This window comes from Ostrinia furnacalis, unplaced genomic scaffold (assembly GCF_004193835.3).
Source record: "Ostrinia furnacalis isolate ACB-3 unplaced genomic scaffold, ASM419383v2 OfSCF0963, whole genome shotgun sequence".
NCBI classification, from domain to species: domain Eukaryota; kingdom Metazoa; phylum Arthropoda; class Insecta; order Lepidoptera; family Crambidae; genus Ostrinia; species Ostrinia furnacalis.
Window position 1 is genome coordinate 418005 of NW_021131202.1, and position 15369 is coordinate 433373.

General features: G+C 36.7%; 1 protein-coding gene across 1 annotated transcript; it reads right to left on the reverse strand.

Moving 5' to 3' along the window:
- Positions 1-22: 22 nt before the first annotated feature.
- On the reverse strand, positions 23-8951 carry LOC114350743 (lysosomal acid glucosylceramidase). Its single transcript, XM_028301656.1, has 13 exons — positions 8931-8951; positions 8487-8550; positions 8174-8310; positions 7271-7424; positions 6784-6940; positions 6279-6435; positions 5268-5428; positions 4809-4932; positions 4462-4575; positions 4162-4306; positions 3390-3469; positions 2134-2414; positions 23-172 (listed from the first exon to the last, which is right to left on the reverse strand). The coding sequence occupies exons 2-13, from the start codon at positions 8548-8550 to the stop codon at positions 70-72; spliced, it is 1677 nt and encodes a 558-aa protein (XP_028157457.1). The 5' UTR covers positions 8931-8951; the 3' UTR covers positions 23-69.
- Between the last annotated feature and the right edge of the window lie 6418 nt (positions 8952-15369).

The following is a 15369-nucleotide window of genomic DNA, read 5'->3' on the forward strand; positions in this document are numbered from 1 at the left end:
ATGTAAATAGTAAAAATAAAGATTGTTTATTTTGAAATTGTTTAATAAATAACAAGGTACATGACTAAACTAGTTTAGATTGATTTCAATAGTCTTCACTGATCTGGGCTCCATCCGGAAAGCCAAGAGTCTTGTGTTTATCTGAACATTCACATTCATTTCTCGATGGAACCTGGAAAAAAGAAAATTTATTAACAATCTGAAAAGTTATTAATCACTTTTATTCCTTAGTAAAGGGGTGTTTACATTAGTCATTGTGTGCTATAATTTCTTAAAATAATAGCCAGGCTCATGCCCGTTTCCACCATCAATCCCTAATTTTTAAGTGACCCCTATGGTAACACAACAGCAATTTTGTTTTCCTAGGAGTCACTTAACCCTTATTCAAATAAAGGTAGATATATTACCACTTCGTTTACTTTTAAAAAGGATCCTAATTTTCGATATGGTGATACTTAAAGATATCGTGGTCACTTATTTATATTTTTAAATATATTTTTTTTACTTATCTATGCCATCTTACAACTTTTCAACGTCATTTGTCACTGTCAGGTAATGTCAAAGTCAACAAAACGGTTTTGGTATGAAAAATTTCAAGTTTTTAGCGCGCGTTTTTGGTATTTTTGAAACTTTGTTCAACGAAAATTCTGATAAGTGTTTTTTCGATTCAAAATCCTAAACTATAACATTTATTGTATAATCTCACTTACAGGCAGCGTCTGCAATTGATTTATTCATATAGTTTAGACATTTTAAAGAAGTGGTAAATAGTTTACCACTGTCCGATCCCTTCTTGACAAAAGTTTGATGATATATAAAAATAACTGTTGTTTTTTGTATGTGCACAAATAAAACTAAATAAATATTTGGAGAAATTTTAAGTTATTTTGATAACTGTTTACGTAACGTTTTGACATTACGTAATTAGTGAATTTATTGTAAGTTTCAGACTCAAGGCAGGCCTGGCTCACTCCTCGCGGTACGTCCGATAATTACCTACAGCGAAGCGCCCCGCCGGCGGGTATTATATCAGTCGAGTGTCACGCGCGCGCCCGTCAGGACGCTGGCGTGCGTTGTAGTACCTAATTCTATGATCGAAGTATTATTTAAAAATTGACATAAAGAGAAAGAAATATTATTGTGCGTCATTCGGGTGTTTAAATTCGAAAAGAAATCTACCGGATTTATCTTTTTTTTCGCTTCCCAAAGATGCTGAAAGGTATGTTGGCCATGTAGGTAATCAATAATTCTTAGGATAGTATAGGAACCTAACCTACCATGACTACTGCTCAGAATGCGTTCGTTCGTTTCAGCCAAATGACGTCCACTGCTGGACAAAGGCCTCTTCCAAGGTTTTCCATAATTAATGCGTACTTACCTACATACGTACCTCATTATAAATAAGTAGATTAATTATTTTTTCACTAGACAGCAACCCTAACAGCGTAAGAAGAATTCAGAGGCACGCGATAGAAAGAGACAAAACTTGTAGGTGAATAAAATTGTAGGTACGTAGTGCTGTGCGAGCTGAATTCCACTGTATCGCGTCGTAGCAAGACTCGCATTTATTTAAATCGTCTTGCGGAGTAATCCTTCTGTACCTGTACTATTACTTATTCTGTGCTAATGGTAAGCATAATAATTGTAAGCATAATGACCAATATTAATAAATATTATTTTTATAAAAACGATATTATTTCATTCCCAAAATATTTAATAAAATATAGGTAGAACCAAGAGGAAGTCACTAGTCAAGAACGAAAAATAAACCAAAACGGACAATGGTAACTATTTTACCACCAACATTGAATAATTTGTAGTCATGAATGGATAATGGTAAATTATTTACCACCCAAAAAACTACCCCTTCCCCTATTTTTTAATAAATTTTGATCAAAAATATGAAATAAGTGACCCACAATTACCCAAAATCCACTTCAACTTTGTAAAAAAAATGCATACCAGCTCGCATTTGAATAAGGGTTAAAAATTAGGGATTGATGGTGAAAATGGGCATCAGTCTCACTTGTGTACACCAAGGTGTCTGAAAATGAGATTGTGTGGCTAATCAATACATCTATGGGCACAGCTACAAGTAGTATGTCATGAATACTTCTAACAGAATCATTTTACCTGTTTTGAATCACCATAACCATATTCCCTTGTGGCGTCATCACGGCCAAGTGCTCCAATTGGAATATGCTGCTGCGAGAGACGAGGATACGGCGGGATCCTCTTGGTATGAATTTGGAGAAGTGGCCCATAGCGTAGTACATCGGCTGCTTGACGAATTCGTCATTCTCAGCATATACAAGGATGGGCGCATCTACGAAGTTGTTTGCCCAGTTGGGTCCACCGGTGGGGTCCAGGCACAGGTTCCAGTCGATCCAGCCAACGACATCGTGGTTCAGATCCTGAGAACATCAAAATGGAAAGGAGTTGAGGTTTAGCCAAACCAACGCGATCACACGCGATCAGCCGGCGTGCAGCGATGGCGATCAGACTTAAATGCATTGATATTGAAAAATCAAAATCAAAAAATCAAAATCAAAAATATATTTATTCAGTTTAGACCACAAGTGGCACTTATGAACGTCAATAGAAAATAATAAAAAAAGAAAAGGTAGCCCTTATGGGGCACTTTACATGTCTCCTTATCTTTTGGGCCCTACCAGCGCTTCGAGACAAACATATGGCAAGTGCTGAGAAGAAACGCCGGAACAAACTCAGTCACCACTTATTGCCAGGAATTATCTAACGGTAAGAATAGTCAAATTTAAGTACATCAAATATGTGCAGACTGAACTGACCACGCATCCTTGTCATCAATATAGTCTCGAACCTTGTAGTACCCTTTGGACATAAGGGTATTTTTTATATGTATCTTAAATTTGTTTATTGGCAATTCGACAAGGTTGTGTGGTATTTTGTTAAATATGGTAATACATTTCCCCAAGAATGAATTACCTATCTTATGCAACCTAAATGATGGAACAGCAAGTTTATTCTTATGTCTCGTGTTAAATGAGTGGACGTCACTTTTCTTAGTAAATAAATGTATATGTTTACGGACATACATAATGTTCATCAAATATGTATTGCGAAGCTACAGTCAATATATTGATTTCTTTAAAAACTTCTCTAAGCGAGTCACGTGGTTTAAGACCGTATATTGCCCGAACAGCTCTTTTCTGTGATTGATTGAGGTTTGACTGAACGCTTATGTAACTGGAGTATTCCCACCTCTCGTACCCACCCCTGCAACTCCTGTGTAGCCAGGATCTACAGCTTGATTGCTATAAAAAACCCAACCAATGAAGGTCAAGTTACAGCGCTTGTTAAGGCAAAGGATCATAATGGGAGTGATGATAGAAGAATCAAAAACTTACTTCCAAGATACTGGTAATGTATCTTCTCGCACGACGCCACGATCCGAGTTCAACTTTTTCTAAATCCCACGGCATCGGCCCTAAAAGTTACAAGAATACATTTTATTAAAATGTGTATGAGAACACGAATCTATTCACTTACCTCGAAGAAACCGACAGTAAGGTCTTGCTTATTGGCCAAATCTACCTAAGGTACGGGTAGGTAGAAAAACTCAAATTAGTTAGACTGGGAATAGAACCTGGGGTCTTTGGCCATTACGCTGACAGGCAGTCATGATTTATGATAACTGAGTCCCGATTACGGTAACTTTTAACGTTTCCAATCCAGACACGCTTCTCGATTCTGCGATACGATTGGTCGTTCAACAGCGTACGTCAGCTGTTTTGACCAATCGTATCGCAGAATCAGAAGCGCGTCTGGATTGGAAACGTTAAAAGTTACCGTAATCGGGGCTCTGGCTTGCGTTTTAGTAACATGCATGACGACAAAAAAAAAGACTGGGCGTGATTATTACCTACTAGCTTTCCGCCCGCGGCTTCGCCCGCGTGGAATTTTGTCTGTCACAGAAAAACTTTATCGCGCGCGTCCCTGTTCAAAAACCGGGATAAAAACTATCCTATGTTCTTTCCCGGGACTCAAACTATCTCTATGCCAAATTTCATCAAAATCGATTGCGAGGTTTAAGCGGGAAAGCGTAACAGACAGACAGACAGACAGACAGAGTTACTTTCGCATTTATAATATTAGTTAACTAAAACAAAACTGACTAACCTTCACAAGCTTCAGTAGAGAGCAACATCTTGTCAGGGTAACGATTTTGAAGGTTCCTCAATATGGCTGGAGGGAAAAAGTTCCCATAGTAATGGATTGCGATTCCGTCTATGTAGTCCAGAGCTCTAGGGTCCTCTCTTTCAATCTGAAAAAAGGCGTAAAATGAAAAAGTTGCATTTAGAATTTTTACCATACGTAATTGGGTTCCTTTTCGTTAGGTTAGGTTTTCGAAGTTTTTCGCTAAGTTTTCAAAAAGTAAGTGCTTTTTAATAAACTACTTATAATAGGTGCTATACTTACGCCAACCATGTAGAAATGCAATAGGTATCTCTGATCATCAACGGCCAAGAGAAGAGTTTCGTTGAATCGAGAGTTTCGTAATGTGGGGCCAAGATTGTTCGCCACCCAGCGAGCCTGTAAGTAAATAAGAAAAATACATATTTTATTAGTATAAAAAAATCCTGTTCCTTAGGTACTTACATACCTACCCACATACTTAATGTTTTACCTACATGAAACGGATTCAAAATATTTGTAGTAAAAGTTATTCGCTATGCTTGATTTTGAATTGACTGTTCACGAAGTAAACATGTACCTAATTTACAGGGTATTTGGGAGTTCTTGACGAAAGGACTTTGTTTACTAACCATTTGTGAGGGCAGCCATCCTAGCGAGTTGAAGGGCGCCAGGGGCACGATGCCGTTGATGGGTTCATTAGTCGTAGTAATGGCCCAGAATTTCACGCCTGCCTTTTCGTATTCTTCTAAGAAACTGAAAGTTTACAGTAAAGTAAAGACTATTAGGTTTGGTACAAAATTCATAGCGCAATAAGTAGCAAATCAACAAAGGCAAAAATGTAGTCTGATGTGCTGTAAACAGTAGGTACCCTGAGCACGAATAACTCGTAATTGTATATATAGCGAGTTGTTTTTTCATACAAATAAAACTATTATCGTTTACTATAGGTACCTACCACGAGCGCGATATTCATTCGTGCTCAGGGTACCGTACCTAATCTAGTAATACGATTTATCGGGGCCAGTTAAATCATCAATTGTCACGTTTTGAAGTATTATTTCAATTAGGAAATAGTTATATGTTTTTACCGTATGTGGTAGTCGGCAAAGGCCTGGTAGTACTGCGTCCTCAGTTGCCCGAAGCCGGTGATCCGTTCGTTGGTCTTCATCCAGACCGGAGGCGACCAAGTACTGGCAGTGTTCTTCACTTCAGTCGTAGCAGCGCGTATACATCTCAGCAACATAGGCAACTGGAATTAAAATAAGTTATGTTTATAGTCCACCCACAAGGTGGACCGACGACCTCATAAAGGTAGCAGGAAGGCGCTGGATGCAGGCCGCCTCCAACCGGCCATTGTGGAAATCATTGGGGGAGGATGTTCAGCAGTGGACGTCCTATGGCTGAAATGATGATGTTGTTAATGAATACTTTGGCTTGACTGTGACTAAGTAAGAACTGTGACACAACTGTGAGATGGTACGTATTTTGAGGCTTTGTGGTTTATTGGTAGAGGATGATTTGTACAGTCGGCGTCAAATAATTCGTCACACCCAAAGTAACCAAATTCGCAACTTTTTGGCCACTGGGTATCACGAACTAGTTTCATCTATTTTTCATAATTATGTACACTTTAACGTGACTCACGCTGTATAAATATCTTTGGACAATCTCACACAGCGCCATCTAGCCCCAAAGTAAGCAATTAATATGCTTGTGTTATGGGTGCTAGCTTAACGGATATACTACTTATATACTTTTTTTTTAAATACATACATAATTATGCATAGTAACACCCAGACCCGTCACAGAAATTAAAATTCATCATTTCAATTTCTGCCCGGCCGGGAATCGAACCCGGGACCTCTCGGCATAGTAGTCCGTTCTGAACCACTACACCAAACGGCCGACTAAACTACTTGACGGTGACTGTGCCTAGAGCCTTAACCACGGCTTAATACCATAATTTTTGTATAAGACGGATACAATATGTACAAGGAAAGTAGAAATCGTGAAAATTGATGGCTTTTATCAAATTGATTCCGAATTTTGCTGAGCAGATAAACTGGGAAATTGTAACCAAAATTTCTTTTGTTAAGTACCTTGTAAAAGTAGTCTTCGCTGGTGAGCGAGAAGTTGGTGAGCCCTGCATCATGCCACGGGTAGTCGTTCAAGGTGTAGGGGTGCGTGGAAAAGTCGGCGCCTCCGATGTGGGTGCGAATCAAGTTGTACTCGATGCCTTCAGGTCCGAAATACGTGCTGAAAATACGAGTAAGTAGTAAATGTCAATAAAAATCACTAAAATATTTGATAATGTTTTTTAGGCTTTGACAAAAAGCAAGCGTAAGTAGTACAGTTTACAATACTGTAACAATTTCAGCTGATTTGTAATATCAGCTAACTAGGTACTTATTTTTCTTAGATTGGTGCGCTGTTCTGTCTTCAGAAATTTTGAAATGGAGTGATAATGTTTATGCATCACGTTACAGAAAATTATAACTTTTTATTTTAACTTATCAATTTCACTTTAATCGAAATTTCTGTGTTAGGAAAAGGTACGCAGGTTTACGCATGTAAGTAAAAAATTATGTATAATAATATACTCACTTAACCATTTGAGTCTGTGCTGCATCAGAGAGTTTGCGCCAGTTGATGGCTGCAGCATCGGTGACGGACCCCCCAAAACCCTCGATTTTTTGGAACTGAGTGTTTGTGAACGCGCGCAGGTTCACAGTGTTGAATAAAGTCGCGTTTTGTTGTGCATCTGAATGAAATAGTAATATTACATTAACTATGGGCAGCAGGGCGTATAGTACGCAGAACTGACGGCCGATGGGGCAGCAAGGTTCTGGAATGGAGGCCACGTACTCGAAAGCGTCGTCACGTCGAAACGTCCATCCACAAGGTGAATCGGCGACCTCATAAAGGTAATAGAAAGGCGCTGGATGCAGGCCGCCACCAATCGGCCATTGTGGAAATCATTCGCGGAGGCCTATGTTCAGCAGTGGACGTCCTATGGCTGAAATGATGACGATGACATTAACTTATCCAGATGATGTGATAAGGCATTGATATTTTCATGGGTTGTACCAACCTTCGCTATCATCCTCGTCGTCCATAAAGTAGCCGCGATTTTCATCTACCACTTCTTCCTCTTCCTCTGGAGCTGGTTCTGTAGTTGGTTCTGGAGTTGTAGGTGTTGGCATGTCTTCTAATTCACCAAAGAATTTCTCAAAGCGCTGGCCGGCCTGAAATGACAATATTAATCATTATTTACCTGCCTATCTAGCACATGAAACTAATAGATTTTTCTCTCAAAGTGATTCAGGGTTGATAAGGTGTGTTAAATAAATGTATCTATCTTTTATTATTTTTACTTTATTCTTCTTTTTTTTTCATATCCATTTCAACCAAAAGAAATCCATTGTTACAAAAGATTTCCACAACGATCGTTACTGTGCGGTCCAGGCGCTTCCCGCCACTCAACACGACGGTCCACGGAGTCGGATGCCTAAATGCTTAACCATACTTTAGTGGCAGATTTACCAGCAGGCTGAGTAGGCTGAAGCTTAGGGTGGCACATTTAGTTCATAAAGTTTTTATTTCGTTTGACAAAATTAATAACATAGTCCTATACATATTACAGCCTACAAGCGGCAAATCAGTAAATCCGCCACTGCTGATATTTCCAAATTAGTTGGATATTATGTACTCGTATAAGGACTAAGTGGCAGTGGGCGGGGCACATAGCTCGTAGAGACGATGGCCGTTGGGGCAGAAAAGTTCTTGAGTGGCGACCACGGGCTGGAAGACGTAGCGTGGGCAGGCCTCCTACTAGGTGGACCGACGATCTGGTAAAGGTCGCGGGAAGAGCCTGGATGCGGGCAACGCAGGACCGTGCATTGTGGAAAACCTTGGAGGAGGCCTTTGTCCAGCAGTGGACGTCATTTGGCTGAAACGAACGAACGAACGAACGAACGAACAAGGACTACTATACCTGGCTACTAGTGTACATGACATAGCCTCCTGGAGTTGGTTCTTCGCGTGTGATGGTGTCACAATAGTTGGCATCGCAGACGCAAAGTATTGAACGTCCTTCTATGCCGGTTTCTCTGACTCGACATGGTTTGTCCTCTGCAAATAATAATATAATTGGAACTTTAGTACCTAAAGTATGGTGGTTATTAAGAAAGGAGGAGTATTAAACACGAAAGAATGGTTGTGATCTTAGGTCCCTGTTAAAAAAACGGTTGTAACAGACTAAACGACATTGGTGTAAGAAAATGTTTATAGATTTGACTAATACTTACCAGATTTGATCGTAGTCCATGACACCAGCAAAACTATCACGAATAATCCAAGCCGGGTCTCCATCTGAAAATTGTAACAGGCGTATAGATAGATAAATCTAAGAAAAACCTGACTAAGTAAACTTTGCCTCCAAAGTTAATAGTTAAGAAGTTAGGTAACTACCAGTTAATTTTTTCAACTATAACAGAATACGCGAATGCATTATTATCACATGATGCGTTGTCTTCAATGCAGTCGACGAATCGTGTGGTACGCCCTTTCGCATATAAAGTTAGATTAGAAATCCTCCGGCTCTCACGCAATCACAGTGGAAATAGTTTCTTAGTAAGATTACAATCGTTAAATTTTATATCTCCCAAGAGATGCGTGTACCTTTAGGTTTCCAATACCTTGTAAAATTGCTAAATTAGAACCTAAGTCAGGGAAAATTAGAAACCTTGTACCTTTTTAATGAGCTTGCATAAATTAAAAACTTAACTAAGGTACTTGATACAAATAAGGCCTACGTTCTAATAAGGCCTATGCATCAGAAAACACAGATAAATAAATCCAACCGGGATAATACTTCAAAGACACGTACTCATATGCCCTATAACCCGGTAGAGTGCAAGAGCGTCCCGATCCAAGATCCCAGCACCAATTGGCACGCGTTCTTCTGAGGTGGTGGGTGATTTCGTGCTGTCTTATAAAAATCTGGCGATTTCATCTTAAATTTTCGGTAAAATGACGCTGTTTTAGATTAAGCTTTTCTTGGTAATCGTTTCTAAATATTTCTTACTAGCTAATAATTACCTTAATTAGTACTACTGGCTATAGATGCATTATTTGTAAATTTTTAAAGACAACAAGAGCGAGATACCTATTAAGGCCTAGGCCTTATTTCAGCATAGTAGGCCATATTAGATACTTATGTTAACACCTGATTACGGACAAATTCGTTAAACTAAATCCCANTCATCAGTGAGTGAGTGAGTGTCGTAAATGCGAAACTTTGCTTTCGCATAACTTCGGAACTAAATGACCTACAGACTTGAAATTTAGGATTTTAAGTATGTGATTATAGCTTACTAGATGACGAAAATTTCTGCGTTCTGGTCTTATCCAGAGGGTCTCAAATAGGGGTCTGAAAATGCGGCGAAATGGTTCCAGTAAAGGATGGTACGGCAGTGTTTGCTTCGCGCTCGACTTGGCGGGGGCACTGCCGTGCCCCCAGATGAGTAAAAGAGTAACTAAATATTTATTTAATAAGAATGTTACTGACAGCACAGAAAATAAAAAGAAAACAGAGTCGAAAAAAATTACAAACCCTGTAAAAAAAGAAAAAAAATAAAAAATAAGAAAAAAAGGCGCATGTATAATTCTAAAGGAAAGAAGAATAAAATCTGGTATTATCATACCTGTCTCGAAGACAAAGTAACAGATATGCGGCCATAAAGGACTGCTTTTGGTGGTATCACAAATATTGTGTAGGAGTTCGTAAAGATGATTCAGAAGAATTTTTATGCACTGGTTCTAATAAAAATAGAGATCTCATTTTGTTCACAAAAATTCAAGACTAAATGATATTCCTTAAGTGATTTATTTAAAAGGTTTTATGTGTAGGCCTTATTCGAACACGGTGTTTTAATAAGCCCTATACAAAAAAATAATATTGTTTGGTTTTGATATTTTTTTCAATAATATATGTAAGGAATCATTATTTTGTTACTATGAATATTTAATTTTATCTATAATTTATGTATAATTCTTAATAAGTGGAATTTAAGTTTATCTAGAGATATAGAGTATATTTCTGTTTACTAGGTGTGTAAAATTTTGAAAACGCAAACAAATCGACGTGTTTAATGTTATAAGACCACATTTTGTTTAATACAACCTCAATTTTAAGGTCTAGAGGCATTTGAATCATATAGGCCTTATTCCGTGTAGGTGATTTATTAAAGCCAAAATCAGTGGTTTCGTAATTAGCTTATTTTGAAGAGATTTAGTTAAAAGTTGTGTTATTTTTTGTAATATTGCTAAAATTAAAGGATGGAAGAAGTTAATTAACCTTGTTTTTGTTGATTGGCGCTAATATTTATTAAAATATAAGCATTTAAAGTTAGGTAGGCCTTATTTGTATCAAGTACCTTACTAATGACCCGTTCAAAGCTTTAATTAATTGAATAAAAGTATAAAAAATACACTATTTGCGACTTACCTTGTGTAAAGATGGTATTCAACAAAATGTTATTAACTTGGTGGAAATTATGAACTTATCAATCTGATTACTTTATCTGTGAAGATAATTAGGGGCTAATTAATTGTAATAGGTATGGGTTATCTTATAAATCATTATACTTATTGGTGTTGGTGGTCACCACTCTTATTTTTTTGGAATTCCATTCTGTTACCGTCATTGCATCTTGTTGGGTACCTAAAGATCTAAAATAGCAGCAGGTCAGATGACTATTAACTACCAAACTATTTAATACATATTTTGGATGTAGAGTCAAATCGTTTATCCGTCAGTGAATTTTCCCTGTTAACAAACTCCACCTTTATTGGTTTTGGAGAATATTTAAAAATACTTATTGCACCATCAAAGGGCGAATTTTAGAGCCCAAAATGCAGAATTACATAATGGGTTTAATTATAAAATATGTAGTTACCTATGTATTATCTTCAGACATAGGTACATTGCGAAATCTTCCATGGTCTAGGCTCGCACTGTATTTACATTATAATTTATTGATTGCTTGCTTTGTCTGGCCCATACCCATTTTATTTAGGGTCGGCCCTCCGCGTCATGCGTCTCCAGGCGGCTCGGTCCTGGGTTGTCATACTGTTAACTTGATTATAATTTATTGATTAGGTACAGATAAGTAATTCACGTTTGATTACGATAATTTTGTTGTTAAATACAGTAACTAAATATTGGTGATAGTTAATACTTGCGAATTATGAGATAACCCGATACTAAGATAACGATTTGTAGGTATACCTATCTCCTACTTACCATGTGCGTGTGTACCAACATTGTGGAAATATTTATAAAATTTATGTAGCTAGGTATGTGCATTTGTCGTATATTTGATTTATAATTCAAAATATACTTTTACAAAACTTGTAACTTGTACATATTTGAATGATCAAACGAACTTACCAAGTGAAGTTCGATCTAAATTATCCTGTTTTCGCCGAAGAGATTTATTTTACCATGTAGTAGTACCCCTGTACGACAACCCAATCCGCACACAATATTCAGCGTAGTAGTAGTAAAAAACAAAAGAGCGGGCAACCCCACCCCTACCACGCTGTGGGCTCGGTGTCCGAGCGGTCTCATTATATTTAGAGAAGAGATGACATTGACGTTTACCTCCAGGGAAGAAGATATAGAAATCTTCGGGTTGGGAGGGACCTTAAATCTCTTCGGCGAAAACAGGATAATTTAGATCGAACTTCACTTGGTAAGTTCGTTTGATCATTAAAAAATGGCTACTGGTTAACATCGCGCGTTAACTTGGAGCTAAAAATGGGTCAAAGTTACGCGTCGTGTCACAACGCTTATAATAAAAATGTACGAGCACTTGCACAAAATAGTTGTTAAAACCAACCTTGTGTTGGGTCTAATTCTCGTCACTACACTGCACAACTTAAAATAATTACGTTTTTTGTCGGTAAAAACGTCCTGGTGACGTCACTTAAGCATTTTTCTTATACTGCGTGCGGTCGTTGCGCGTGCGCACAAAGGAATGAGACCGCTCGGACACCGAGCCCACAGCGTGGTAGGGGTGGGGTTGCCCGCTCTTTTGTTTTTTACTACTACTACGCTGAATATTGTGTGCGGATTGGGTTGTCGTACAGGGGTACTACTACATGGTAAAATAAATCTCGGAGGCGAAAGCAGGATAATTGACGATGTGGCACCATCTTTAATGGCTAATGCATTTGGGAACTCTCCTCCAGTTAACTGTTAGGTTAAGATTTGAAGATTTGTAATAGGTATAAGTATAGGTAGAACAAAATCAATTCACCTTTTCATCACCTACTTTTTTAGAGTTCCGTCTAAGTAAATAAATAATAAACACATAAATTTAAGAAGACAATATAATTAAATTTTCATACAAATTTTAACGTAATATTATCTTTAAAATACTGTACAATGTCAGCTGGTTTTGCAGCAAATCATTTGCTGTAGGTAGTAACAAAAGTAATACACTCGTCGTATCTGAAGAAAATAGGCAAATGATTGTCTCCAAATCCGCCGACTAAATCTTTAATATTTTCATTTTGATATGGCAGATTGTCGATATGAAAAACTTTATAGAAGCAAAAATCGCTTAAAGTATCTACTAACAACTGAAAAATGCACTAAAGTATAATTTATTTACATGACACGACCTTTATATTATTGCATAACGCCGTAGGCTTTTCAAACAATTCCGTTTATACTATTCTAGCAAAAGGATTTATTATTATCGAGTTAATCTCCCTTGAGTACATAATTATAATAAAAGTAAAAATCACAACTAAGTAAGCAGATCTTTTTGCTTGTTTTTTCACGAATTTCCGTACACAATGATAAAAGTTGTGTCGATTTAATATCCTTCAGAAAACAAATTAGAAAAATGTAACAGAACATTTGACCATCTTTATCTAAATGTGTAGATAACATTTTATTTTGGAAAATATTAAGCATTAATAGCAGAAGGAAGAAAAATATAGCACTAAACTCTACTTTTATTATTGGTCCATGAATGAAGTACAAGAACAGTCAAACTATCTGTTACAAAGAAATTAAGTTCAATCGCTTGCTTAAGTACTAGGTACGTGACAACATTACCTACAATTTCTGAACGACCATCGCCATAAAACAAAAAAACTTAAAGCTATTCACTTTACAATTTACCTAATATAACTCTATCAAATAAATACAAAAATCTCTTATTATTATCTAAGATAATATTTTCCTACCTCATGTCTTGAAACTAAATACTATGTAATGCACATAAACTTAACTGATTAAAAATAATATGTGCGCGTGACCGCGCCGACGGGAGGACCCTTATAATATTTGACTAAAAGAGAGATCAAATCATTGCCACATAAACTTATTGTATCGACCGGCTGGCTAGCGAGCAGTATACTCCTTTGTACTTTGAAACTTGAAAGAGCCGCGGTGATATAGTAGGTACAAAGTCTATCCATTTTGAAAAGGCTTCAAATGTCTAAGAAATTCAAATTATTAATATTCAGTAACTTTTTCATATTTAAATAGTGATTTATAGGCAACTCAAATACGATGTCTGTACTATCATTATAGTTAGATAAATCATTTTTAGGCGTTCCAAAATAAATAGACATAAGGTTGAGTTTAAAAATCTGGGAGTTTACACGTCCCGGTTTAGATGAAAATTATTACAGGCCGAGTTTTTTAACAAGGTGACGTCAGGTATAATTCTTATAAGAGCCAGGTAATCTTATACCGGCCATGAGGATAATTTAATCACAACACTTGTATCATAACAGAATCTTAATTAATTTAAAATCGATCAAAAGAGATCGTCAACGTAGATTAAATACTTACAACCGATATCACCTTGTTTTTTGAACACCTAAGAAAATAGCTGCCTAGAAGAATAGTGTCATAGGTGTTACAAATCAATGGGGACAAGAAAAAGAACGTTACAATAACTCTTACATTTAACATGTGACCGAACGTCTATTCTCTCGTATGATACAATTTAGTACAGACCCTAACTGGCAGACCATGTGAACACATGAACACTTTAACGTAGGTACATACGAATATTATATACATGTAGGTACAATTTGAATAGTTATTGTGGCAAAGACTGTTATCAGTACGACTATCTGGCAAATCATACTAAGAACAGAAGTGTCTTACGACCTAACAAGACGTTAAAATAAGTAGGTAGTTAACGTAAGAAGCATATGAGTGCGTTTAGATAACAAAAGTAAAACGTTAGACTGAAGTATTTACACTTTAATTTGACGAGAAACTGAAATAATGATCAACTCACCACGAGTTGCGCGAAATGTGGCGGTTTTAGACATACCTTAATACTCTACATTTAAACCTACGCATGATTCAAGGACCCTACACTAAAATTTTAACCTTTTCACTGCTATTTATTATATCTCTTATACTTTACTATCTTCTCTTAGCTCAAACCAGTGAAAAGATTAAACTGCTCAAGTAATTTATGTTAATGTAACATAATTATAGAGGCACTGTGTGTATTCAATTCTATATCATCTTATTTGACATTATTTTACACAACTATACCGAACGTTATTTAGCATTAAGAATTATGTAAAATATTATTGTTACTCTTATTTCTTTTACCGAAATAACAATCTCGTCAGGACCACGTGAGTGGTTATTTAAATTTTATATACAGTGAACAGTAATAATGAAGATAATACAGAAAACAGTTTTAAATTATAATAGAGATATTAAAAATTGAGCTATACAATAAACATTCAGTTATAAAAATACTTGTAGCGTAATTTTCAGATCACAATTTGCTATGTTAGGTTCACATTAAAATATTTTTTGATTTAATGAAGAAAGTGGTAGATAGAGTTCTTTGATTTATGCCAGACTAAGTCGAGTATACATATAATATGGGAATATGAAGTAGGATTCTGAAGACGTTAAAGAAGCACAAGACAAAACATAGTGTAGGTAGAATATAGAAATTTTCATTTCTTTTCTCTTTAAGGCTTTATGAGCAGATGGAAGGAGTTTTTAGCATTGCGACTCTACATACTGCTGTACCTACGAGTACGTACTCTATTATTGCACATTCATGGTCTGAATTTATCAATGTAATATCGAGGATGATGCAGTAATGTTAATGTCGTCTGATAAAT